Source organism: Ovis canadensis, chromosome 23, assembly GCF_042477335.2.
Source record: "Ovis canadensis isolate MfBH-ARS-UI-01 breed Bighorn chromosome 23, ARS-UI_OviCan_v2, whole genome shotgun sequence".
Classification (NCBI taxonomy): Eukaryota; Metazoa; Chordata; class Mammalia; order Artiodactyla; family Bovidae; genus Ovis; species Ovis canadensis.
Genome location: NC_091267.1, coordinates 56,775,324 through 56,802,664, shown reverse-complemented (window position 1 = coordinate 56,802,664; position 27,341 = coordinate 56,775,324). Strand labels below are relative to the sequence as shown.

Sequence of the window (27,341 nt, the reverse complement as noted above, 5' to 3'; positions counted from 1 at the left end):
TTACTTAGAAAACAATTTATTGCACAAAATTTACATTTGTTGTAGATGATGGAAAACATGGTAAAAACAACCTTGTGTTAATCCATTTTTCCTGGAGATTTTTCTGTGGAAAGTAACGATTTCCTAATACATTCTTTTTATACAGTTGTTTACCAGTTGTGTTGGTAGTAAGCGTCTTGGGAAGTAAGGTATAAAACTGAAACAGATCAGAAGAGCGCAGGGGGAAGACCACTGCCGAAGAGTAACCTCCAGGAACTCGGCATTTTCCAGGGCAGGGAAGATGCTGTGGGGTCCTCACACTGCAAGTGAAGAACAGAGTATCTTGAGTCCTTCAGCTTTACTGCTCCCTCTCCCTTTAACACATACTACAGTTTGTTCCTTTTGGTTTTGACACTTCTAGCTTTTATTGTAAGGAAAAAACAAAGTAATAAATTTCTGTCTTTATATCAGCTGAAGATAAATTCCTTCAAATTCAAAATCATAAAGATATGCCAGAATGACTGTGAATGGAGTCCACGGAACAAAATCAAATTCAAAAGAAATAGGGGTTAAAAAAAAATCAGTGCTGCATGATTTGCATCCGTTTGTTCAGTGAAAAGGCATGAATTAAAAAGACAGTCACCTGCTATATAAAGCAGGCTTCATTTACTTCTGTTATGCCTAAAGGCTAATTGATTTCCCTGGTATAATGCTCTTTTTGTAATAGGGAATGTATTTTAATTATAATGCATGTCCAATAGCTAGAGTATTGCTCCCATAACTGTACGTTTTACTTAAAAAAGAAAAACAATCCTGAATTTTAAAGAGGACTTGTTTATCCTTATAAACAAGTTGCTATAATTAATGCAACACTAAGAAGTACAATGAAATACTTAAGATCTTCCTTTTTTTTAAATCAGTCTTAATGGTTAGCTGCTTTCTTTTCAAAAGTTCAATGTAAATTTATATAAAGATGTCTATATTTAACATAAACTTTCACTTATTTGGTCTACTTACACAGTGTGTAAAAATGCAAGTTTATGAATACCTAACCAGAACAATCAGGCTTAAGCTTTAGTAAAACTTACATGTGGTTTGATTATCTGAAGCCATTCATTAAGATATTCAACCAGACCCAGAGCATCTGGGATGTTGTCTCCTTCTGAAACGAACTTCAGCAGAATCGCGATTGGGATTTCTTTAGAACAGCTGCAACAAGTGAAAAGAACAATCAGGTATTCTTTTTGCTTCCCAATGGCAGTTCCACTGTGCCTGTGTTCCTACAGAGATGATCAGCCAGATTATATGCGAGGAGATGCCACACCTTCTACGTGTGGAGACAGAATTGGGAGCCATGTAACACTCACCCTGGGCACATGCACCTTCCTGCCTCACAGCAAGATTTGTGTGAGAAAACCAAAAGAACATCAGTTTTGTGAGAAATATCTTTAAACAGCATAAACTCTACAGCTGCAGTATCCTGAAGATGCAAGTATATACTTCAACTATTTTAAAGACGATGGGAAGAAAGCAGACCAAAAAACTAGTCATGGTAGTTACTTTTGGTTGACATAGGTGAGTACTTTAAAGTATTGCTTGTACGGTTCTGTATTTTCCAAATGTTCCATGAAGAGTGTGTTTCTCTCAGCACTTTCTCTAGTGCCTCTAACTTTGTGACCAAAGTCACAAAGCTGCCCAGGGACTGCTCTCTGGCCTCATGGTTTCACCCTGCACTGTGTGCTCAGGGCTGAGAGGCTCAGGCAGCCCACAGGTCCTCTTCCATGGCTGCCGCCCCTCTGGTTCTGTGCCGCCTCCTCTCCACCCGTGTCAGCGCCTGAACTCGGTTCAGCCCCTTGAACTGTGAGCAAACACATTCCTGTTATTTCAGCTCCACAGTCTATGACCCGACACCAGTGTAGGCACAGGTGACGGGGCCTGAACAGAGCAAGAGAACAGTTCAAAGCGGGTGGTCTGCAGAGCAGGTGGGAGTCACTAGGTAGCTGGGGCTTCAGGGCTGTGGTGTGAGAGGAGGTGAAATAATATACTGTGGGTGTAAGCCAGAGAGGAAAGACGGGACACAGACTAGGCAAAAGAAACGTTGGAGGAAATGATGGTTCTAATAAGAAATACACTTTCAGGTATAAGAAAGGAGTTATTACTTAATGAGTGAAGATCTATTTAGAATCAAAATCCTGAAGGTGGATGGTGCTGATGGGTACCCAACACTGTGAATGTACCTAATGCCTCTTAATTGTACACTTAAAAATGGTTTATTTAATGTTATGTACATCTCACCACCACCACCACATAAAGAACTGACTATAGAGGCTGCAGAGAATAAGTGTTAGGACCCCTAACGTGCTACACACAATAAAGCATTAAATATGGCTTCTCAGGAACCAATTCTACAACCACATTTCAGTCTTTCCCTTGAAAGTAACACAGCACCTATTTAATGAGGGCATTTTCAGAGTTCCAGCAAGTAATCCAAACACTCCCAGGTATCCTGATTTCATTTTCAAATCATGTGGCGAGCAAAGACACAGGCAGACACACTCACCCTTCATCATAGAGCAGCTTTGTGATCCCTCCTCCAGGAACACGGACACAAAACTCAGAATCGTCTATTTCAGGAATGCATGGGGTTTTTTCCATTTCTTCCCAGTTGAGGCTCTGTATTTTATTCTGAACACTTTTTTGCATGGAAGGGGTAAGAATGTACCTGAAGGGGGTACTGGAAAGAAACAATCATATCATTAACTAAACACTCACAAATATGAATATTAAGACAAATAAGAGTTCTTTCAACAAAAATTATCTTGTTTTCCATATATTTTGTTGCAGAAGGCAAAATGCAAGTTCTGACAGTTTATGGAAGAGTAACGTAAAGTGATTGCTCTGACTTGCTACTCACATACTTAGGAGACTGTGTTGGGGACAGGAAAACAACCAAAGGCAAGGCCAGCATGAAGACCCCACAGCCACGCCCCAACGAGGCCTCTTACAAGGGCCTCAGAAATTAACTAGTTTTGAGAGGCTACTCTTCGCAGATATTTCATGATTTTACAGGTGTGCAAATGACAATGCAATAAATAGTATGGATTTCTAACTCTTGAATACTTTATCTTCTATTTAAGAATTCAATCTGACATGCCTGGAAATTGTACTTAAAGGCAGCTGGAGTTCTGCAGATACAAATGGTTGAATACATGGAAATAAATAGAAACAGTGATCCAGTCTTTGAAAGACAATCAATTGATAAACTTCAGGTACTCTTTCTCCTTTCTCTCCATCAGCTGAGCCCTGAGGTGCCGTGGGCTCATGACACACACAGCAGAGCATAGTCCCAGAGACACACAAAGCAGAGTGCAGCCCCAGAAGCACCCCATTGCTACCCTAGACCCCAGTGCTGCAGCCCCGGGAACACCAAGGGCCCCCAACGCCACTTCCCCTATCTCCCCACAATCTTCACCTCCTTCTTTCTAAATTCCAGGAAGAAAAGGAAAGGATGGCGTTAAAATTTTGTTTTAACCTTTTAGTAAAGCAATCATTCTAATAACTGTACACATCTTAACAAATATACTTGTTCAGAGACACAGACCTACCTGCGCAGCTGGAGGTCATTACGGTGATACGAGTGGCTGCTAGAAAGAACCACCACTTTGGCGCAGCCGCTGCTTTTCACCCAGGAAAGCAGTTTTTCACAGAATGACTTTGATTTATACTTTGTATACCATGGAAAGAGTACAATGAAAATACAAAGTTAGATCTCAGATTGTTAGAAGAGTAGTCTACGTAGTATTTCATCAGTCTTTGTGATGATACTATTAACAGTTTACATATGCTAAACTTATAGTTAGTTTGAGATCCACTTATTGTCCTTGCACTGAAGGTGAAAGATGAGGGACAATGACTATAAATTTCTGCCCCAAATCTGATCGGGGCAACAGTTAGGTAAGCCAGAAGGCAGAATGCCTGTCTAGGTCCCTCACCACAGTCAGTGTTGTGAATCACAGGAGGAAGTAGGCTCCATGCTGAATACCAGCTAAAAAGGTGTGACAGCTGAGGCAATACTCGAACTTCGCCTGGATGCAGAACTGATGGGTGTGTGGGGAGCAGCTGGGGAAGTCTGAGTATTTGCTGATGCTCATCTCCCAGGTGTGTGGTGTACTGTAGTTTTGAAAGAGGCTCTCCTTCCTGTAGACGTGTGTTACGTGATGCTGGCACGCACCTGCTTTGGACTGTTTGGCAGAAGGAAACTATGCACGCGCACACAGAGGATCAACCAGGTGTGGCAAGAGGTGAACAGGTGATTGACCTGGGATGTGGACCTTTCACTCTACTTTCAATGGATGAAACAAAATTTAAATAGCTCCAGGTGTCTAGTGGCTGCCAGGTCAGTGTGGACACATTCCTGCCAGACAGTGGTGAGGGCTATGAACTTGCTTGGAGACAGGAAGCTACGAGAGGATCTGACTGAGGTTTCCAGGACCTGGGGTGAAGAGCCTGTGGGGCGGGTGGTGCAGAAGCAGAATCAGGGGCATGAGAGAGGACATGGGCTGGACCAAAGTGGTGACAGCAGAAGGTGAGAGAAGCTGGATTCAAGAGTGTATTTTCAGATACACGTCATTTTAATGCAGGTGCCACAGGTTTGAAATGTAATGCAAATAGAACAAACCTGTAATATTCATATGCTTAAATTTTTTCACCCATGGTACCTGAATCGGGAATATATAGGACCCAAGCTATATGTCCCAATTCCTTTCAATATATTCAGGAAATAATAGTGACAACTCTGAAATTTTATGAGTATTTCTCTATAAACTCAGACTGCTTAACTGTATAAAGAAAGAAATGATTTTCAGACTGCTTAACTGTATAAAGAAAGAAATGATTTTTGAATCTTAATAATGACTCAGTATTTTCTCATTATACTATACTTTAATAAACTTAAGACAAAAGCAATATACTAACCTTAATAAAAATGGATCTTAACTGAAGAGCCACTAGTTTCTTTGAAGGCAATGCATATACTGCAAGTATAAGAGAATGAAACCATATGATAGTTAAAATTAAGGAGTCATACATGAGCAATTAATAACAAAACTGAACTAGGAAAAATTCTATATCTAAATATTTTTAAAATATATTTATTTGGCTGCATCCAGTCTTAGTTACAACACACAGGTCTAAATGCCCCACTGCTTGTGGGATCTCAAGCTCCCCAAACAGGGATTGAAATCTGTGTTCCCTGAATTGGAAGGTGGATTCTTTACCACTGGACCACCAGCGAAGTCCCTAAAGATTTTTGCCAATTAAAACACAGAACATATGCACTACATCATTTAGCTAAAACATTTTAAAAGTAGCTCAGAATTCACCCATGGGCTTTATTCTATGGAATAGATTCATTGCTGAAATTTAACTATAAGAAAATTATCAGAAATTATTTTTCTTCTTTGATTGTAAACCTAGAGGATTCCCCTGGAAATTTCTATCCTTGTAACAAATGACCCCATTTTCAAGGTTTGGTTTCTGATATTGTTCCCTCTTTTCTCTAGAGAATAGTCACACTCATTGGGGTTAGAAGGAAGAGTAAAATGCAGGCGAATGTTAGCTGTGTGATAAAACACAGAAGCTATATTTATTTTCTTCAGGAGATTCAGAAAGACCTGAAGTAACACGTAAGAACTCTGTGAGTCAATATTTGTGAATTTATCCTGTGAGGAGGATCCACAGCATTCACCAGAGTCTACAAGGGGCCCACTTTACTGATGCTTAGGAGGCCCTGCCCAAGTTTACCTCCAAGAATGAGAAGCCCTGAAATGACCCGAGAACAAAATACAGAGTCTCCGAGAACATGTGATTAGGCCTCTGTGCCAGGGTTAAGCTTTCAGTCACTGTAAACATCACAGACAACCCGAGACTCAGGCACTGTGTCTGGTGGGTCATGTCTTTCCCATTCTACAGGTCTGTTGGGATCATCTCACTGCACTGGTGTGTGTGGGGTGACTGGGACCATGCAGCATCCATCAGCAAGGGTGCTGACCACCAGGCGTGTTTGGGACAAAGTGGGCTAGAGCTGGAAGCTCAGGAACCAGGGAAGTGGGCAGGCTGAGATGACGTCCATGACGCCTCACTTCTGCAGCAGCAGCAGCACTCCTGCTCTCCACCAGAGATTCATGCACATCTTGTTTTGTTGGTAAGATCCTGTTTCCTAGCACCTTGCTCATGTGATATAACATCACCTGTCACGTATTCTGGTCAAAAATATTTAGCTTCTAAATAATCAAGGCTTTAAGACTAAGTCCAGTTTCAGAAAATACAGAGGCCAGAGGAACACAGTGGTTGGTCTGTACGCTGCGAGCCCTGACTAACCCCAACTGACAGCACAGCAGGGAACTGTGGAGATGGGTGGCGTGGGAAGGGCCTAGGCCTCCTGCAGTCAAGTGACTTGCCTCTCTGAGCCGGGTCAGTGTGCATTACGATGAATGCTACCACTGTGTGACAGATGACTTCAGCCTGCATGGGGCGCTGCACATTAAACACATAGGCCTGAGCCCAGTGTTAGCAATGCTTACACGTGCCAGGAGGACAGAAAGTAAAACTGAGGATAAGAGGGGGAAACCCCGTGTTAAAAATCATTCTATCCAAGGGTACAAATACAAGCACATCTCTTGAGGGGGCTGTAATCCAGGGTGTGTGCAGGAGAGGAGGGCACCGCTGTGGATTCTAAAGAGCCACTTCAGGTACCAACGGACACCCAGGGAGAGTCTGGCTGTGACTTGACACAAATCTGCCTTGTGGAAGGATATAACACACCTTCAGCATTTATACTGAGCTCCGCTGAATTCTCTTCTGCAGTTGCATATGGATTGTTTCCAACCATTGGCACAAGACAGTCAGTATAGAAGTAACCGATCTTATGCATATTCAGTGTGGAAATAATCAGATCTATTGCAAGCTGGCCAACATTTCCAACAGATACTGCTGGCTGAAACAGTAAAAAAAAAAAAAAAAAAAAAGTTCATTAAGTTATCCAAATCAGCAGCACTTTAAGAAGTTTAGACAGAAGACGACAGTCACAGTGGACGTACTGGACGCCAATGCTCAGGTGCATCACACCTGGGTTCTGAGCTTTTCATTAGCTCCACCTGGAGACTACTGACTGCATACTTACTGAATACCTGCTATGTGTCAACCCCTGTTCTGGGCACTGAGGATGCAGTAAACAAATGGATCAGAGTTCCTGCCCTTGTGGAGTTCCATCTAGTGAGGGGGTGGTTTGCTGGGGCAAACAAAATAGATAGTAAAATACATAGCAGTAAGTACTATAGAAAACATTTAAGTCAGTAAGGGTGTGTGTGTTTATGGGTGACTGCAAGTTCAAAAGGGGTGGTCAAGGAAACAGTCACTTCAGGTGGCCAGTAACTACAGCCCTGAAAGGTAAGGGAGACAGTCACACCAAGACTTGGGATATGATGAGGTCAGGCAGTGGTGAAGCAGGTGCGGAGGCTGTGAGGTGTGAAAAACAGAGTTCGTGGGTCTTCTTTCCATTTGGTTCGTTAGTGCCTAAAGATTGGAGGGAGCTTCTTTTCATGCTGCACACACACACTCACTCACTCTCTTTCTCTCTCTCTCTCTCACACACATACTCTCTCTTTCATGACTTCAAATAGCCAACTACCACATCTCTACCTACACCCCAAACACTCACCTGAACTCCAAAGCCTAATGGCTGTCTCCACACAGTTATGTCAAAACCAGCAGGTACAAAACAAAGCATCTGCCCAACCTGCTCCCTACTTTGCACTTCAGAAAACAGCAACAATTACTCACCCAGTTACCTAAACCAGGGACCTGCTTCCCTTCCCCTCAGCAGCCACAGCAGGACAGGACTAATTTTCATTGATCCTGTCTCCAAAGTTTCCCTTCACTATACCTCCTCCTCTGCACTCTTCTACCAACTGCTCGTTTTTGGCCTCTATGGGTCCTTCAGAGCAGCCTCCCACTTTGGGCCCTCCCGTACCAATCCCCTGGTTACCTCCTTTAATTCCCTTTCCCTTTTTTGCTACTTGGTTAGACCCTCACTCTCCGGTATCGTTCGTTTCTTCCTCACTACTGGATTCTCCCATCAGCATATTCACACCCTCTAAAATCTTTCCTTCTGAAAAACTCGCTGTCACTTCTCAGTGTCCCTCCAGAGCCCAAATTCCTTACAGTCTGTCCACTAAGACACAAGCAGGAACTTTATCTCTGAATTCAGGAACAAAAGCACAAACATACACATCTCCACATCATCTCCCATTTCTTCAATCCAATATGGCTTCCCTCTTCACCATCAAGGGTACTGCTAGTAACCTGTGGACACTATTTTCTCTATGATGTTTTCTTTCTGCCAGGTATCTCCTGCAAAAATACTTTTTCCCTTTTGTGATTAACGAATATTTTTCAGGGAGACACTTTGAAATGAAGTCAAATTTTCTTCCTCAGTACATTATCAAAGCTGCTTCTATCATTCACTGATACTTCTTTTTTTGCTCTGAGCCGCACCACAAGCAGGAGCTTAGTTCCTCGACAAGGGATCAAACCCATGCCCCTTGTAGTGGAAGCGCAGAGTACTAGTTACTGGACCAGGAGGGAAGTCCCCACTGACATTTCTTGCTTTCATTATGAAAACTGTCGAAAAGTGACTTTTCTATTACCATCGTCCTTTTAAAAACGGATACATATATGTTAGTTTCAGGTGCACAACATTGTGATTGAACATCTGTACACATTGCAATATGATTACCTCAACAGGTCTACTTAACATTCATCACCACTCAGTCAAAAAATTATTTTTTCTTGTGATGAGAATTTTAAGATCTACTCTGTTACTTTCAAACATACAACACAGTGTTAACTATAGTTACTACGTTGCAAATTACATTCCAGGACTTATTTTTGACTAAAAGTTTGTACTTTTGACCCCTTTCACCTATTTCATCCAATCTGTTCTGTGTTTTTTTAATTCCACATACGAAGCTTTTCTTAACAGATCTTTGTATCCCTCCCCTTCCCAATAAATCCCCGGGTCTTTCTGTACCCCTTTCAACGTTCTAACTTTATTTATTTACGTGTGTTCCCAACTAGACTGCGAACTCCTTGAGACACAGAACCTGGTTTTACCGTTACACACTGACACAACACAACGCTCACTGAAGCAATGAATGAACCGCGATAGAATCGCGTGCTGTCGGCAAGTCTTTACCAGCCCGTCTGCAGTTTCCTGACTAACGACAATCACTCCCCAGCTTAAGCGCGATACAGAGCTCGCGGAGAAAAGATTTTCCAAGAAGAAAGGTACAACGAGTGGCCCACACGGCACCAACGGAGCGCAAGGTCACGTCCCCGCACATTTCGCTCACAGCCACCAGGACCCGGCCCCACAGACTCGCGCGCGTCCGGGGGCCGCTCTGACGCCAGACCCCTGCCCCGACTCACCATTAGGAGGGTGCACCCCGCGAGGTCGGGGACCGAGTCCCCGGAGGGGACGAACATGGTTTCGCCGGCGGCACAAGGAGCCGGCGGCCGGAAGTGCGGGAGACTCCTGGGGTCCTTCGAGGCCCCGGTCGCGGGGTCCTTAGGTGCCCGTCCCACTGCCTGCCGGGGCGGCGCGCGGGAGGGGCTGCGGGCGGGGGTGGCGGCCGGGGCGGCGCGCGGGAACAGGCTGGCGGTCAAGGCGCGGAGTCTGCGGGCGGAGACGAGCCGGGGCGCCGGCCGAGGTGACTGACAGGCGGCGCGGGGACAGCCCCGCCGCCGTTTGGAAACAGCAGTTGGAGCCGCCCGGTTCCCCCGCCGGCCTGACGCGGCCGCCCCCGGAGCGCGCGAGGCGAGCGGTCGCGGGCTCTGGCTCCGCCGCGGAGACGCTGCGGCCGCCGGCGTGCCCGAGGGGGAGGCCAGCATGTCGCTGCCGCCGGAAAAGGCGTCCGAGCTGAAGCAGCTCATCCACCAGCAGCTGAGCAAGGTGAGGCGGCGGGCGGGCGGGGGCTGGGCCAGCGGGCACCGCGGATCCGCGGGGAGAGGGCTGAGGGGCCGGAGGCCGTCACTTCATGGGAGGCGGCACGGAGGGGCTGTCGGTCCTCGGGGTCAGCCGGGGCTCCAGCCGCCGCCCCGTGCCTAGTGTTAGCGTCTCCCTGCCCCGCGGCGGTCCTGACCCCCGCCGCCTCCCCCAGACGCGTAAAGGGTCACTCCGTTAACCCTCGGCCACAACTAAAAGGTTGAGAGAGTTTACTTTTGGCCTTTGGTCGCTCCTCCACTGCTCTGCTCTAGTCTCAAAAGACTGGTTTCAGTCGGGTGTTATTTGTGGGGAAGTGCTAGCAAATGTAATAGATAAGCTTAGAGCTTATTTTTAGAGTTAAAAATATTTATCCTTAAAGTTTTTTTCCTTTAAAAAACCTTACCTTTATTCTCAGTGAATTTCGGTAACAATCTCACACTGTTACTTGAGAAACCTTCCTGAGTTTAACTACTCTCTCATTATTATTATTTTGTGGTCAATATTTTGCAAAGATGTTAGCTAGTTGGCTATCTTTGACTGCTCTATGACGTTTTAAGTCCTAATGCGAGTTTTCTACCTAGATGGATGTCCATGGCAGGATAAGAGAAATCCTTGCTGAGACGATTCGGGAAGAATTGGCACCTGATCAACAACAGCTATCAACCGAAGATTTGATCAAAGCCCTTAAACGCCGGGGAATCATTGATGATGTGATGAAAGAACTTAATTTTGTTACTGTGAGTAATCTTTTAGAGCAAGACATTTGAGAGTCTTAAGTACATTCTCATGTTTAATACCACTCTTAGGGTCCAATTTGGGGCCTCTCTTCAGTGAAACTACTTTTTAAATAAGACCATTTTGTCTAGTAATATCTGTGTCTCAGGAATGAGCTACTTCACCCTTGAGTGGAGCGGGTAGGATTATGTATCAGTGAAACTGAAATTATGGACCTAATTATTCCCTTTACAGTGAGAGTTTTCTCTTATACTCTAGGTCTGAAACTTTAAGTGTGTATATTAGTCAAATTAGTTCACTCCAAGTGTATTTTTTCTAAATTAATACTCTGAAATCTTTCTACACAAAGCTTATTATTGAAGTAAACACATTGTTCGGTGCTGTGTTCTCTTAAGATGAACAGATTGTTTCTTTAAGGAATTAATTGTCTGCATAAGAACTTTCAACTCTTTTCATATAAATAGGTCAGTAGTGAGGTGATGCCTCTCTGCACAAATTAGTAAGTAGGTCTTTTGAAAGTGAGGCAATAATGAGAGACTGTGACCTCAATACCTGGGTAACATAATGTGGAAATTGGATGGGCTTCATAATACACCAGAGAATAAGTATTTTAGTCCAGCGTCCTTTTTTGGTTTTTGAGGTTTATAAACTCATTTGTTATAAAAACTGACCTAGTAATAGCTTCTGCTGTGTGAATGTCACTTCCTTATTATAATCAGTTCTGTTCCTGGTGGAACCACAAGCCAGATGTCATATGAGGTTTGGAGAAAGTTTAACCTTCTGTAAAGTGTTAAAAATTTATTTTAGCATTCTGTGGACATGGCTTGAAGATCATGAATTCCTTCATGCTAGACTTTAGGAATGACTAATTAGTTGCATTATTGTTTCAGCAGACTTTTCATTATTCTGACTCTGCTAGGAAAGTTAGGGCATTTTGAGGGGGCTTTATCCTGTCTACTTTTAGTTCAGTTCTTAGTCCCATTATTGGCATTTTCTTAACTGTAATTTTTGTTTTCTAATTTGTTATGATTTTTTTTCTGCCATTCTAGGATAATGTTGATCAAGAACTCCCTTCCTCTCCAAAACAACCTGTTTGTTTTACTGACAGACAATCAACGTTATTAAAAAAAAGTATGTTTATTTCTTTTTAACATTAATTTAGTTGTGGATAGTATTGCATATAGATGTGCTATAGTGTTTTGTATTTGAGAGAAAGCATTTTGATTTTTTTTTCCAGAATGAGGTGCTTATGTTTTATGATAAATCATCCAAAAAACTTAGATTCTATTTTGCATGAAGTGTATCAAAGATTTAATGTATAGCTGAGTGGAAGCAAAAGCAGGACTATTTGTTTTTCATGTTTTATTAATATATTTTATAAATTGTACAGCCTTTTTTAATGGCAGTGTAATTATCTAATAAGTGTACTTGCTGAGTTGGTAATTATCCGAAATTATTTGTTGTATAAGAAACTAAAGAAAAAAAGATATTCTAAACCTTGGCTCTAACTCCTGTCTAGATGGAAGAAAGTAGCCAAAATATAAATCAGAAAAAGATATCCTATTATGTATTTTTTCTTCCCTGGGTATAAGTGAGCCTGGTGTATAGTAGATTTGTTACTCTTCCTTTTTTTAAGTCTTTAGTTTTATTCCTGTCAAGTTATTTCCTGTTGTCTTGATCACATTGCTTAAGTTGATTGGCAGTTTCCTCATATGTATTGCTACACTTTACAGCTAATATTGATCCAACACGGAGGTATCTTTACCTTCAGGTTTTGGGTGGAAAAGCTTTCTTGGAACATCTGCAAGAACCTGAGCCTTTACCCGGACAAGCTTGTTCGACCTTTACTTTATGTTTACATTTTCGAAACCAACGTTTTCGTTCTAAACCTGTTCCATGTGCCTGTGAACCAGATTTTCATGATGGCTTTTTACTTGAAGTACACAGAGAAAATTTAGGTAAGGAGCAATAATAAACTGTCATTCAATTTTGTAAATTTTTGTTAGATCTTATTGCAGAACAACTTTAACAACTTTTGCTTAAGAGATTTATAATGGATGAATCTCCCCAGTCTTTTGTTTTGTTTTTTCCCTTACTGCTTTTTTCCTACATAAATTACTACTATCTACCATCTTGCTTTATTTTTGGCTAGTTTTCCTTGAAGGTTACTTTTGACTTTTAATGGTTGATTCTTTAGTAGTAAAAATTTAAATGTTTATTAGGTGGAGAATGAGAGGGGATCCTCTTCATTTCTGAAAGATGACTTGATTTACGACGTTAGTAACTTTTGCAAGTGAGAGTTTAGATGTTAATCTATAACTCATTTTTAAGACTTTAAAATTATGGTACTTAATTACTATGATTATTTTAGATTGTTTCTTCCTGTAAAGGTGTCATATCTTAGTTGTGGATGTCAAAATGTTTATATTTGTAAACTTAACAAAGTTGTAGTGTTATACATTCAGAATTTTGGATTGCTGAAATGGCTAGTGCACTACTAAAATTTTATTGTTTTTTACCCGGTGAAAAGTATTACCTTAATAAGGCAGTTACTGGCTTAAATTGGTAGCTCCAAGGTGCTGGATCTTTCACTTTTGTGTAGTTAATACAGTTTTGTTTCTTTTTTTTTCCTCCCTAGAGGTTTAAGTTCAGGTCAGTTCAGTTGCTCAGTCATATCTGACTCTCTGCGACCCCATGGACTGCAGCACACCAGGCTTCCCTGTCCATCAACACCTGGAGTTAATTTAGGGATGAAGATATTTTGGGGAATAATGTTGACAGATTTCAAGGATTTTTATAGTGGTAGCATATACTTTATTTATGTACTTTGGAAGAATAGACTTAACCTCTTAAGAGGTCAGAAAACACCAATATGCATGAAGTAACTAGATAACTTGTCACAGTTCTACGAGTCTTCTGAAAAGTTAGCAACAGAAATGGGACCAAACTTTTATTCCCACTCTGTTGTGTGCTTTTGAGGCATTGCTGACTTATTCTGTTTGGTTTTATATGTTTATTATTAGTATCCTTTTCAGTGAAAATATTCTTACGTTGGCCTAACTGGATATGTCATGTGGTGTAATGTTTTTGGTTTATGTTGCTAGGTGATGGAACTAGAATGGCTGACTCTACCACAATGTTATCAATAAGTGACCCAATTCATATTGTGCTAATCAAGACAGACATATTTGCTGAGACCACTTTGGTTGCATCCTATTTTCTTGAATGGCGATCAGTGTTGGGTTCAGAAAATGGAGTGACCAGTCTTACTGTGGAACTTATGGGTGTAGGTATGACGATTAATATCACTGCTACCTTTTTTTTTTTTTCACATTTATTTATTTATTTATTTAATTTTTATTTTACTTTACAATACTGTATTGGTTTTGCCATACATTGACATGAATCCACCACGGGTGTACAAAAATTTGCAAGCAATAAATGCTGGAGAGGGTGTGGAGAAAAGGGAACCCTCCTACACTGTTGGTGGGAATGCAAACTAGTACAGCCACTATGGAAAACAGTGTGGAGATTCCTTAAAAAATTGCAAATAGAACTACCTTATGACCCAGCAATCCCACTGCTGGGCATACACACCGAGGAAACCAGAATTGAAAGAGACACATGTACCCCAATGTTCATCACAGCACTGTTTATAATAGCCAGGACATGGAAACAACCTAGATGTCCATCAGCAGAGCAATGGATAAGAAAGCTGTGGTACATATACACAATGGAGTATTACTCAGCCATTAAAAAGAATTCATTTGAATCAGTTCTGATGAGGTGGATGAAACTGGAGCTGATTATACAGAGTGAAGTAAGCCAGAAAGAAAAACACCAGTACAGTATACTAACACATATATATGGAATTTAGAAAGATGGCAATGATGACCCTGTATGCAAGACAGCAAAAAAGACGCAGATGTGTAGAGCGGACTTTGGGACTCAGAGGGAGAGGGAGTGGGTGGGATGATTTGGGAGAATGGCATTGAAACATGTATACTATCATGTAAGAATCGAATCGCCAGTCTATGTCCGATGCAGGATACAGCATGCTTGGGGCTGGTGCACGGGGATGACCCAGAGGGATGTTATGGGGAGGGAGGTGGGAGGGGGGTTCATGTTTGGGATCGCATGTACTACTACCTTTTTATAGCCACAGTTTATAAGTACATTTTACGTTTTAAAAATGCCTTTGTAAACCAAGAGGGAAACATGTAGAAAGAATTTGTTGGAATTATAGCTGGACTCCAGTATCGGAGTCTGAGGAAGTGGCTTGAGTAGTGTGAATACTGAACTTCTCTGTCACTCCGGCCTTGTTTTAAGGGAAAAAAAAATTCTGGGAGATACATAAAGAAATCTTGAGGGTTTTTCCTCTCCAAATTTATTTGCTAAAAAGAAACTTAAGATTTCTTTACACAAACATGCAGGCATACACCATACATGATAGCTTGTACCCTGGCCCTGCCAGGGTAGGTTCTTATAGAATGTGCAGTAGATGTTCCTCTCACCTTATACAGGTGAGACAGGGGCTCCCAGAAGTGTTCACTTGCTCAGTGCGGGTGTCGTCAGTGTACCCTTGGAGATCAGGGTATTGTCATCATTGTGTCCCTGGGTTCTTGCAGATTCCCTGATAGATAATACATATTTGCTAGTGGAATGAAAGACAAAATAAATGCTGCACTGTTGTAACCACTACATATAATGGAATTATTTTGGTATTGAAATTTGATTACAGAGTTAAGCTTGACCGGTGGACAATAGACCTTTAGTAAATTAGATATCAATAGGTTAGACCCAGAATACATTTTACTTAAGTAAATAGTAGGGGAAAAGCTTTATGATAGGTGATTTATTTTCAAAAGAGATACCCATTGTTTTTAAATATAAGCCTAACACAATAACCATAGTAATGACCTGGAAATTTCTGATTTATCAGAGAAATATTAAGTAGTTATGTTGTGAAGTATATTTGTTTTCTAATTCTTGAAGTCCAGGTGTGGATTAAAAATTTGTACTCATATGTAATGTGAAAAATGGGAAGGGATAAATGGAAATTACTATATGTGGCAAAATGTATAAATCTTTTCTGAGAATGAGGCTTTAACAGTTACTTTGACTTTGTTTTTAATGAAGATAAAAATCAAGAATCATAAATCCTTTAGGTCTGAAAAAGTCCCTTAAAATCTGATTGAGAAGCTAGGAAAACAGGTAATCTTATAACTCAATAAAAGTCTTTGAACAAAATAAAAATAATTTGAGCTGGGGGTTTTTTAATATGAATGTAAAAGGTGAGTTTTGAATATTGTCTTTATTCCATTAAGTGATAAAGCACAAAATTCTCAAATTATTTTGGTTAAGCTTTAATTGACTAAATATTACCGAGTATTGAAACTTCTGAAGTTACATTTATTTACATTTACAGGCACAGAATCAAAAGTTTCTGTGGGAATTTTAAATATAAAACTTGAGATGTACCCACCGCTCAATCAAACATTATCTCAAGAAGTAGTGAACACACAGGTAAATACTCCTGAATTTCTCTTCTTTGTGTGTTTTCATAAATCCTAGCAAGTGTTCTCTTTTTAGAAAATTATCATTTATTAGTTGTAAGCGAGAGAATGATAGTATAACATTATTTAGAAATTTTTGTCTGGGATCAAAAAAAGTAGCTCTGACTGGTATGGGGACTTCCCAGGTGTCTCACTGGTAAAGAATCTGCCTGTTACACAGGATACACAGGGGGCTTGGGTTTGATCCCTGTGACGGGAAGATACCTTGGAGGAGGCAGTGGCAGCCCACTGTAGTATTCTTGCCTGGAGAATCCCATGGACAGGGGAGCCTGGCAGGCCAGAGACCATGGGGTCACAGAGAGTCAGACATGATTGAGCACGATTGGCATGGAGACTGGATTGTCTTAGGAATTGTGAGAACAGGGAGGCCAGTTAGGGGCCCTTAGGAATGAGAGATGATGGTGTCCTGATTGAGTAGTGCTAAAGAAGTAGGAGGTATGTAGACTTGTTCCATATTTTGTGATCATTATTGAAGAGAATGAATATAAATTGATAAGTATATTTTTAATTTTCAAGCTTGCTTTGGAACGTCAGAAAACTGCAGAGAAAGAGCGGTTATTTCTTGTGTATGCTAAGCAGTGGTGGAGAGAATATTTGCAAATTCGACCCTCACACAATTCACGACTGGTGAAGATTTTTGCACAGGTTTGTAAATTGTATGAGAAAAGTTTCACAGCTCTATTTGAGATTTACTGGTTGTAGACATCAATTTCAATTAACTTTAATTTGTAAAATGTATTTATTCCAGATAAGTGAAAATTTATTTGTAAAACAAAATGTTGATTTTGTAATAATCTGACAGTAGTAAGTAGGTGAGTGATATATCACAATCTTTGTTTTATTTTGCTTTTTATTTTCAGTTATTGTTTTTCTAAACCATTTTTTAATATGTTTAATTTAAACTAGATGAAAACTCATTTTGTTTAACTTGGAGTGTGTCCTTCATTGATACTTTGTACTAGATAAGTAGTAGAACACTTTGCAGTTTACATGTAAATTCAGCTTTCAGGTGCAGAATTGGAAGTGTAGGCATATATTTTTTTGTTAGGGTATTTTTTAAGACAAAGAGTATGACATGTAATAAGTCTGTTCAGCCAAGATCTCTAAGCTGATGACCAATCATATTTAACTATAGCATTTCAGTTATGTATCTCTGCCTCTATTTTTTCTGTATCCTAAGCCCGTTTTCTCTCATTAGTAAACCAACATAAATAATCAGATCCTTTTATAACTTCTGAGGAACCATTCAGATATTTTTCTATGTATTCAGTCTTGTGTAGGTGCTATGAAAGCATATGAGTGTAGTGTTGTGAGTACTGTGGCTCAGATCCTGTACATTTATGTTGCTTTTCCCTATACTCCCTAGCTTTTAGGACAGGCTAAAGGTGGTTCACTTTCTAGATGAGGAGCTTGGGAATGGAGGGCATAGTTGGTTGGTGATAGAAATGTGGGAATGTCTTTTGACTTCCTGACAGCCTTGTCTGTACATTGAAGGGAGTAGCGACACTGGGACAAGGGCAAAGAGAAACCAGCCCAAGGATAACTGGCTCCCCCTTGTTTGTGTAGTCTGGAGTGTAGTCATTCACTGCCCCATTGGACCAGAGAGGACAGGGAGGGAGGGGAAAGTGGGCCAGAGAAGTGGCCCATGGAAGAGCTGAATAACACCCCATGCCTTCTTTATTTGCTCATCCCTTGATGTCCACTTAGGTGTTTCCATGCCTTGGTGGTCGTGAGTGATGCTTCAGTGATGGGATTGGTGTGTAAGCTGTGTCTTTGAGACACTGACTTCAGTTGGTTTGGACATATATCCAGGGGTGGAGTTGCCAGGTCATATGATGATTTAAGTTCTTAATGTCGTAGGCTTTGAAGAGAAGTTATGAGAATTAAGAGAAAAATTGTATGTACAACACTCAGTAGCTTAGTGCTGGATGCAGGGTAAGCAAGTGCTCAAGCGGTGTCCAGGATTATTTTCTCTCTGATGTGTTCTGAGACAAAGTGTTAAGATTGGGAATGATTAACTGTCACTACAGATAATGTTTTCCCTTCCCCTCCAGGATGAAAATGGGATTAACCGACCAGTCTGTTCTTATGTCAAACCACTTCGAGCTGGAAGGCTTTTGGACACTCCAAGGCAAGCAGCAAGATTTGTCAATGTCCTTGGTTATGAACGAGCCCCTGTTATCGGAGGAGGAGGTAAACAGGAGCAGTGGTGCACTCTGCTGGCCTTTCTCTGTAGAAACAAGGTATCCTACACACATACTAGAACTAAAAACCAGTAACTTGTAGTTACTGTGAGTTGATGGTGTATTTGCAAAATAATTAACTTAGGAAAAAAGTATATATTGGGGTATTTTCTAATTTCCTGTGTTCTAAAATTGTTGATAGTATTATAAAAATTAGATTCTTTAGCATTCCAACTCTTTTGAAACAGAATGAAAAAAAATTTCTTTAATGTATTATTGCTTTGAAATAATTTTTAGTCTGAAGTTGTATAAGTAGTACATATTGATATTCACAAGGCAGAGCTTACAGAATGGGAAAAACCACTTAGATTAGAAATTGATTGTCAATTGGAAGGATTTTATCTTAAGACAATTGAAAACAGTTAAACATTATTTATTGAAAAAATTATTTATTTCCAAGTTGTAATTCCCAAAAGTTGTATGTATAGATTTAAACTTAAAAATTTCAAATATAGTAGGAATATATTGTACATATTTAAAATTATTTCCCAAATAATTATTTTGTAAAACAAATAATCACCCCTTTTGATTCACTATTTTCTTGAGTTCATTTGAGGAGAAAGCACATCTTGAACTTTGAAAATTACTAAAAATATTTTTATTAGAAAAACATTAGTTTTATAATAGTGAAGGTGAAATTTCACCTATAATTCTATTTTTCATCTATTTTTATATTTTTATGTTTTTCTTCTGTGTATATATTTTTCCCATATTGATATAAATAGAATTGTGGGCCCTGCTTTATAAATTAGCTTTATGCTGTGAACATTTTCTCATGTGTTGCTCAGATACTATGATCTCCAGCTTTGAATGTCTGAATGAAATTTTTATTAGCTGATACGTGAAATCTCCCTAATGGTTTTGCCATCATAAGAACTGTTTCTTTTGGCTAAGTTAGGCTTGCTTCCAAATTTTTGATATCACTGTGAATGAATGTTTGCATTGAGCATCTTTGGTTGTATTGTTATTTTTTTCTTTTGAAATTTTTTCCTAATACAGAATCTCATTGTACAGAAATGACTGACTAGGTCTAAAAGGTTGGGTATTAATAGTTTTCAAAAGTCAGTTTAACATTTATCATATGTTGTTTGTTTTATTATTGTTAACTGAAAGACAGCAGTGTAGAGCTACCAGGGCAGAATTTGGGGGCCGAGAGCTCATCCCTCATTCTAACTCTGAAATCAGTAGTTATTTTGCTTTTGTATGTTACCTGTAGTCCTACACTTAAGTACACATCTTCATATAATTATAGCCTTACTGTGTAATATTTGAACAAGGTTTTTTACAGAAAATGGACATTTTCTATTATTTTTGTAGTTTTTGTAATTTTTTTTTTAAATTGTGAAAGTAATCTAACATTATCAAAGAGAGTTTACACAAGAAAAAGGGAAGCTCTATGAAACCTGCCCTAATGACAGGCATTGTTGTTTTTTTATCCAGTCATTTTTTTGTGTATTTCCTTAAAATGATAAAGTGTAGATATTTTTTAAATCATTGTTTTAAGTTTGAGTGTTTTCCCATTTATTGGAATTTCCTCCTATACGATCTGTCATCTTGTGTGTTCTTGCCCTTTAGCTGTTTATCTTTAAATTCTTACTGCTTTTAGGGGGACTTCCCTGGTGGTTAAGGGGATGAGGGTTTGGTCTCTGAAACTAAAATCCTACATGCCTTGAGGCCAAAAAAATGAAAACATTAAACAGAAACAACATTGTAACAGACTTAATACAGACTTTAAGAACAGTCAACATAAAAAAAAAAATCTTCAAAAAACTTACTGCTTCCATGTTGTATGAGTTCTTTGTAAACTATAGAATCTTGAAGTGTATGTTAAGACTGTCAGTTTTGTAGGCACTGACTTTGTAAAACAGGTGCTTCTAAAATGCACATTCTTTCCCCCCCCTCATTGTTTTAGCTTAACACTGGACTAAATGATTAAAAGTAAAACTTTAGTTCATACTTTTTAATTGCAATTTTGTATTTAAATATTTAATGTGGAAACCATGTGAGAGAGTAAGTACTTCCTGTTACTCCTTTCATTTGCAGGGAGACTGTGAAGATCATGCCAACCTTCTGTGCAGCCTCCTGCTCGGGTACGGGCTGGAAGCTTTTGTCTGTGTCGGGACCAAGGCCAAGGGAGTGCCCCATGCATGGGTCATGACGTGTGGCACTGATGGGACTGTCACTTTTTGGGACAGTTTAACAGGACACAGGTTTGTCAGCCACGGATATTAGCATGAAAGTGTAAATGTTGTCAACTGTAGATTCTGTTTTATTGATGGTATCAGAAGGCACATACTGATAATTTGCGATATGTTAAAAAAATTACCTCAAGATAGCTATGAACGTTCAAGCTAAGAAAATTTGTATACCTAAAATATTCTTTACCAACATGATACTAATAAAAGATAAATTATGCTTACTTTTAATTTTGTATAATTGGTATATAGTTTTGGCTTTTTTTTTGGGTGGGGGCAGTACCATGCGGCATATGGGATCTTAGTAGCCAGACCAGGGATTGGACCCACGTCTCCTGCAGTGGAAGCATGGAGTCTTAACCACTGGACTGCCAAGGAAGTCCAGGCATATGTTTTCTGATGATTGTTCCTAAGCCTAAAAATAAATTCAAGTTGTAAATCATTTCTTTTGAAAATTTGATGTGGTTACCAACTGCTTGTTGGTAAATCCAGTTTGCATTTTCTTGGTGTCATCAGATTTTGATAGATTGAAATGTTCCCTCCTTCCTGGAATATTCTCTTCCTTAGCTTCTCTCATAGCACTGTGTTTCAGCTTTTGTAATTCCTCTCTGGCTGTTCTCTGTTTTCCTTCATTTTGTCTCAGATGTGGGAGTTCTTGAAGGCACAACCCTGAACCCTTTTCTCATTTTCCTGGATTTTCTCTTTCCCTGGTTGATAATCATTTTAGTTAGCTGTGCCTAAAAATGTGTGGCTAAATTATTTTGTTACCTGGATAATGTTTGTGATCTTAATGCTATGCATGGAATATATTCTTATGTTGAAGGAATAAAATTGGTTTCTCTATCATAAGATGTGCCAGTCTATGTGATATAATCAAATTGTGGAACTACAAGGAGAAACAAATATTAAATTCTAGTCTTGGGACGTAGTTATGACCTTAAGTGTTAGAGTAATTTTTTTCCTCAGTAAGCTGCTGTCATCTTAATTTCTGAGTTCTTACTATATAAAACTATGATTAACCTTTTTTAGGTACCTCCACAAACCTATCAACCCTGATGAGCCTCCAGCTGCTGAACAGCCCAAACCATTGTACCCGTATCGAACAATTGGTTGTGTTTTCAATCATCAGACGTTCCTGGGAAACTGTCAGCCCTCTGACTCAGTGGAAAGCTGTGTGTTTGATCTGAATGATGAGTCCAAGTGGAAACCTATGAGTGAGGAAGCAGTTAAATCCGTGTGTGCTCCAGGGGCCACCACGTCCCTTCCTCCCTTCCCTCCACTGTGTGCGTCCACAATCGACGCTTCTGTGACAAGCAATGAGATAGAAATGCAGCTCAGGCTACTCGTGTCGGAACACAGGAAGGTAATTAACACTGAGGTTTGTGCTTTCCTGCATTTTTGTCATGTTTATGTATTTAAAGGATATATATTTTTTTGGCATGTAAAATAATTTCAATCACTATTCTAGCCCTAAATAAAACAAATTCAGTCCCTTCCTTTATGAAGGTTGTAGTTTTGAAAGTCAGAAGAGTAAAACTCTGAGATTGAAAACTTTCTGAATTCACCAGTACTTACAGAAATTATTATATCCTTGTTCTTATAGGAATGAAGAACTGTGGACTTATTCAGACTTTTGTGAATACTAACTACTGTTTGGAATTTCTCTTTGTACTTATTTAAATCATTCCCCATTGACAATATTGGGTTACATTTTTTCATTTTCATTTGTTTTCCAGGTTTGTTTAGTTGTTTTGTTTTTCTGTTACATTAAACTAGGTAGATATAAGATTATAGCCTCATGGTGGCTTTGATTTACATTTCCCTGATTACTAACAAGATCAAGCTTCTTAGTAGCCATTTAGATTTCGTGAAGGGCCTTAAAGGAAACAAAAAAGCACTGATCATAATGGAAAAGATTAGTGTATGTTAATAACTTACTTTCATCAGAAGAAATCATTAAGAGTGAAAAAGCAGCCTTGGAGTGGTAAAAGTTGCTTGCCACGCATACAATCAACCAAAGGCTAGAGTCCAGAACTTCCACAGAAGGTTGATTTCTAATTCACCTTTTGGGATTCCCTAATACTCCCCTCCTTGGGTGAGCCCTGATTCTCATGTTCCTTGAGACCATCAGCGACACTCTTGAGTTATCAGCTGTGTTCTCTGGGCTCCCAGTTCATCTTAGCTTTAGCCTCTGAAATCTTCTTACCTACTTGCCAACTTCTCAGGGTGTTGAGGAGTGTGTTTTGGGAAGTATTGAATATGGCACTTGTAGTGTGTTTCCAGCAGTAGTTGGGCCGGGGCTCCATCTCCTACCTCCATTGCTTGTATTGCCTTTTACTTTCTTAGCTCCTGTTTGAAAATGAAACTGACATTTTATTTTTTATTATTTTTATTTTATTTTATTTTTACTTTATTTTACTTTATAATACTGTATTGGTTTTGCCATACATTGACATGAATCCACCACGGGTATACATGCGTTCCCAAACATGAACCCCCCTCCCACCTCCCTCCCCATGATATCTCTCTGGGTCATCCCCGTGCACCAGCCCCAAGCATGCTGTGTCCTGCATCGGACATAGACTGGCGATTCGATTCTTACATGATAGTATACATGTTTCAATGCCATTCTCCCAAATCATCCCACCCTCTCCCTCTCCCTCTGAGTCCAAAAGTCCGCTCTACACATCTGCGTCTTTTTTGCTGTTTGCATACAGGGTCATCATTGCCATCTTTCTAAATTCCATATATATGTGTTAGTATACTGTATTGGTGTTTTTCTTTCTGGCTTACTTCACTCTGTATAATTGGCTCCAGTTTCATCCATCTCATCAGAACTGATTCAAATGTATTCTTTTTAACGGCTGAGTAATACTCCATTGTGTATATGTACCACGGCTTTCTTATCCATTCATCTGCTGACGGACATCTAGGTTGTGAAACTGACATTTTAATACATTATAAGAACTACTTGTTTAGAAAAAAGAGAACAAAGCTGAGCTGGATGCCATAGATGGTTGCTTGCTAAGTTAATGGTGTCTATAAGCCCACAGGTAAGAGTCACAGGAAGAAGATAAGTGATCCCTACTTGAAACCAGTTATAACAGAATGTGAGATTAGATCTGTTATAATAATCAAAATATTTAGAATTTTTAGTTTGTAGCATTAAAAAAATTACATGTCAAGGTAGCAATGGTTCATTTGATGTCATAGTGAAATTATAATTGCCTTCAGCATGTCTTAAGCTCCCAGAGGGCCTGTAGCTTCTGCTTTTTGGTGTCTTTTACAGAATAAATGCTCAGTAAATATTTGAGTTTAATTATATGTGCAATTTGTTGACATTTCTCCCCAACTACAGTTCAGTTGATAGTGGGAGTAATCAGGTTAAGCAGATTCAATCTTGTGAAAGTCTTTAAAGTTAAATAAAATTTGACCTCAGAATTCCTTGACATGTTGTCTTCCTCAGTAGGACAATTCCTTATGGTCTTTCCTTGTGGATATTAAGGGAGTTCAGCATTTGCAGCCTTTACTAACATCATTGCATTGGCTGCCTTTTGTTATTTCTCTAAGAAGTAAAACCTGATACCTGTTTTTCCTTTTATGATTTTTACTTCTTTGTATCCTTATAATAATTAATAGGAAGTTAAGAAAATTATGACAGATTTTAAAAATCTTTTCTTGGCATACATTAAAATAATCAACATTATAATTAGTTTCTTTAAATATTGTATTTTGCTTTTTCCATTTCAATTGCTGTAGGACCTTGGCCTCACTACTGTCTGGGAAGACCAGCTTTCCTATCTCTTGTCACCAGCTCTGGCGTCTTATGAATTTGAGCGTACGACAAGCATATCTGCGGGCAATGAAGAGTTTCAGGATGCTATCAGAAGGGCTGTGCCTGATGGCCACACATTTAAAGGGTTCCCAATACACTTTGTGTATAGAAATGCGAGGCGCGCGTTTGCCACATGTCTTCGGTAAGGTGGAATTTATGATGTCTTGGTGTTTTTAACATAATTTCAGTGAACACTTGGCACTAATTTAGGAATGACTTCAGAGTCACACAGGGAGCTTCTGTAGTGACCTGTCCTCTTGCCTCAGACTCTGATTCATTAGGGCCAGAGTGTAGCTCTGGAGAGCTCAGGGTCGTTTTTCTGTCAAGGATCACTGATCTTGTCTAGTGTAATTTTAAAAACTTAATTGGCTATGAGGAAATAGTTTATAATTTGAATAGTTTTACCACAGTTGCAGAGTCCTTGATAACAGAGACAGGATTTTTAAAAATCATTTTCAATACCCGACTTTCTTGGAAATAAAGTAAAACCTAAATTCATTTCTTAATTGAATCCATTTTCTCTCTTCTAAGGTCTCCTTTCTGTGAAGAAATCATCTGTTGCCGTGGAGACCAGGTGCGCCTGGCAGTTCGTGTCCGCGTGTTTACTTACCCTGAATCTGCTTGTGCTGTTTGGATCATGTTTGCTTGTAAATATCGCTCAGTACTATAGGACTAAGTTTCTATAAGACTATACCTGTGTTTTATTAGAATTTTACACATTGTGTTGATAATAATACTAGGTGTTTTGAGGTTCATTACTTTAAAAATCACAATCTGGCTTCGATGTCATATTTAACTTTTATATAAGCCTCACTAATAATGTTTGAAAAGTATCATGATGTGTGTTTAAAAATTAAGGATGAAAAACTTGTATAAATCTGAGAGGATGGTAGTATAAATTAAGTGTTTATCTTATTTTAATAAATACTACTTTGCTTATAAGTAGTCAGTAGTTTAAATATGAAAATAAAATTTACTTAGTTTTCTTTGCATTAACAGGTAATCAGAAAGTTATTTGCCTAAGGATTTGAGCCATAGTGAAGTTAATACGATCATTATTTTTCATAGAGTAATGGGATTATTTTATATAAATTAGGAGAAATTAACTTCACAACATTTATTTATTACATAGATGAAATGCATTTTGATGAATTTACCACTTTCGTGGTTTACTCATAACTACAGGGATATTTGTGACTCTCTAGAGAGTTATGGGAAGACATGGATGCAGGAGCAGAGAAAAAACTCATACCAGAAAAGCATTATTATTAATAACAAACCACACATGAAAGTATACAAATAATTTATAAATATTTGTTAGTTTGATTCATTGTAAAAGTGAATTGTGTATTTTATTTTATTTTTGCTTATTTATTTTTGAATTATTTTAGAAAAAATTTATTATACCCTTTAGTTGTATGTTGAAAATTGTTTTCTATAATTGATATTGGCAGTCTGTTGCTGATTTTCTGTGGTCACAGCATTCTTTACTAGCCTCTCGTGGAGTTTATCTTTTGAAATCACAGTTTTTGTTTCTTTCTTTTCTCTTTATGATAAAAGCATCCATGTGTATGTGGTGAATGTAAATCAGAGAATCATCATGTGAGGCCACTGAAAAACGAGCATCTGTGAGTGCCTCCATGCTGATGTTTGTTTTTGAGAACAGTGCACTTTGAAGAGGCTGTAGTGGTTTAAACTTTGTGAGAAGCTGCCTGATGGGATTGCCTTGCCATCCACCCACCTCTCTGTACAGCTCTCATTCTTTCCTGCACCCACTGGGCTTCTTATGAAAGTGACTATACCAAGTGGCTGTGCAAGTTATGCTTTTCATTGCTAATTCAACATGGCAAATAAAATGATATTTTAGAAATTAAAATCTAAAGATACTCTAAAATTTACTTTTTAATTTTTACATATGTAATTATTTATGATATAACTTGTTTTAAAAGTCTGAAAATAATCTCTCATACCAATTTTTATTGAAAATGACCAGAAATCAGAAGTTTCTTGAGACTGACATGACTTTAGAGAATCAGCAAGATAAGAATTAAGACTTTTTGGTCTGTTACCAGAGTTACTTGCAAAGCTATCAACAGGAAAAATGGCTTGTAATTTTCAGCTTTTGGAACAAACTATTTGTGAGGCATGTACTAGGAGGCAGACTGATACATGAGATCATGGCTGTGTTTTCTTTGAGGCTGAGCTTCCTGCATTACTGTGCCAGAGTAACACATGTACTTGTAATGCGCCTTTGGTGTAAATTCTAAAATAAATTTCCTTTTTACGCACTTTAATAGAGCCTGGCATGAATTAATATTTTCCTTTAAAGATGGTTTATTTCCAAATATTATTTCAGTCTTTTTGTCACTAGAATTCTGCTACTCTTCTTACTAATAATTTCTTTTTAAAAATTAAATTTACATTGTATATTTAGCTCTGTCATAAATTGTTTTTCTATTAAAATTGTAAACTTTTAAAAATATAATGCTTCTAATGTGTTCATTTTGACAGTATGTGCACTAACATAGTTCTCTAGACATATGTAATATATAATAGTTATTTATATAATAGAATGTCAGAAATTAGAAACTTCATTACTCAAGCATAAACTTGTTGAATAAAACTTATAAAATTCAGTTTCAACTAACTGAACACTCCAGGTGCCCTTAAGATTGTTTCTAACAATGAGGTGGAGATTTTTAGCTATGATCAAAAACATCTTTAACCTGTCAATTC

At 39.0% G+C, this 27,341-nt stretch overlaps 2 protein-coding genes across 4 annotated transcripts; one reads left to right on the top strand and one right to left on the bottom strand.

Annotated features, from left to right (window-relative positions):
* Positions 1-10,235, bottom strand: PSMG2 (proteasome assembly chaperone 2). Its single transcript, XM_069568961.1, has 7 exons — positions 9,466-10,235; positions 6,802-6,973; positions 4,954-5,012; positions 3,585-3,703; positions 2,540-2,713; positions 1,068-1,188; positions 1-299 (listed from the first exon to the last, which is right to left on the bottom strand). The coding sequence occupies exons 1-7, from the start codon at positions 9,967-9,969 to the stop codon at positions 207-209; spliced, it is 1,242 nt and encodes a 413-aa protein (XP_069425062.1). The 5' UTR covers positions 9,970-10,235; the 3' UTR covers positions 1-206.
* CEP76 (centrosomal protein 76) lies at positions 9,630-26,899 on the top strand. 3 transcript variants are annotated; one of them, XM_069568959.1, is made up of 13 exons: positions 9,630-9,988; positions 10,603-10,758; positions 11,806-11,887; positions 12,490-12,714; positions 13,861-14,046; positions 16,185-16,282; positions 16,849-16,977; positions 18,387-18,575; positions 20,619-20,785; positions 21,800-22,133; positions 24,530-24,747; positions 25,137-25,179; positions 26,166-26,899. In XM_069568959.1, exons 1-13 carry the CDS (start codon positions 9,926-9,928, stop codon positions 26,235-26,237), a joined length of 1,962 nt encoding a protein of 653 aa, XP_069425060.1. In that variant the 5' UTR covers positions 9,630-9,925; the 3' UTR covers positions 26,238-26,899. The 3 variants fall into 3 exon arrangements, with proteins under 3 accessions (XP_069425060.1, XP_069425058.1, XP_069425061.1); XM_069568957.1 differs by having other exon boundaries at positions 25,137-26,899; XM_069568960.1 differs by lacking the exon at positions 9,630-9,988 and adding an exon at positions 10,184-10,240 and having other exon boundaries at positions 25,137-26,899.
* The last annotated feature ends 442 nt before the right edge of the window (positions 26,900-27,341 follow it).

Excerpts from the sequence above, each read along its gene's own strand:
- CEP76 (XM_069568957.1), top strand. The coding sequence starts at position 9,926 with ATGTCGCTGCCGCCGGAAAAGGCGTCCGAGCTGAAGCAGCTCATCCAC. Across the intron at positions 10,759-11,805 it reads AAGAACTTAATTTTGTTACT|GATAATGTTGATCAAGAACT; the intron begins GTGAGTAATCTT and ends CTGCCATTCTAG. Across the intron at positions 16,283-16,848 it reads AAGAAGTAGTGAACACACAG|CTTGCTTTGGAACGTCAGAA; the intron begins GTAAATACTCCT and ends TTAATTTTCAAG.
- PSMG2 (XM_069568961.1), bottom strand. The coding sequence starts at position 9,969 with ATGAGCTGCTTCAGCTCGGACGCCTTTTCCGGCGGCAGCGACATGCTG. Across the intron at positions 6,974-9,465 it reads CGGGGTGCACCCTCCTAATG|CCAGCAGTATCTGTTGGAAA; the intron begins GTGAGTCGGGGC and ends TTACTGTTTCAG. Across the intron at positions 300-1,067 it reads TTCAGATAATCAAACCACAT|TGTGAGGACCCCACAGCATC; the intron begins GTAAGTTTTACT and ends CTTCACTTGCAG.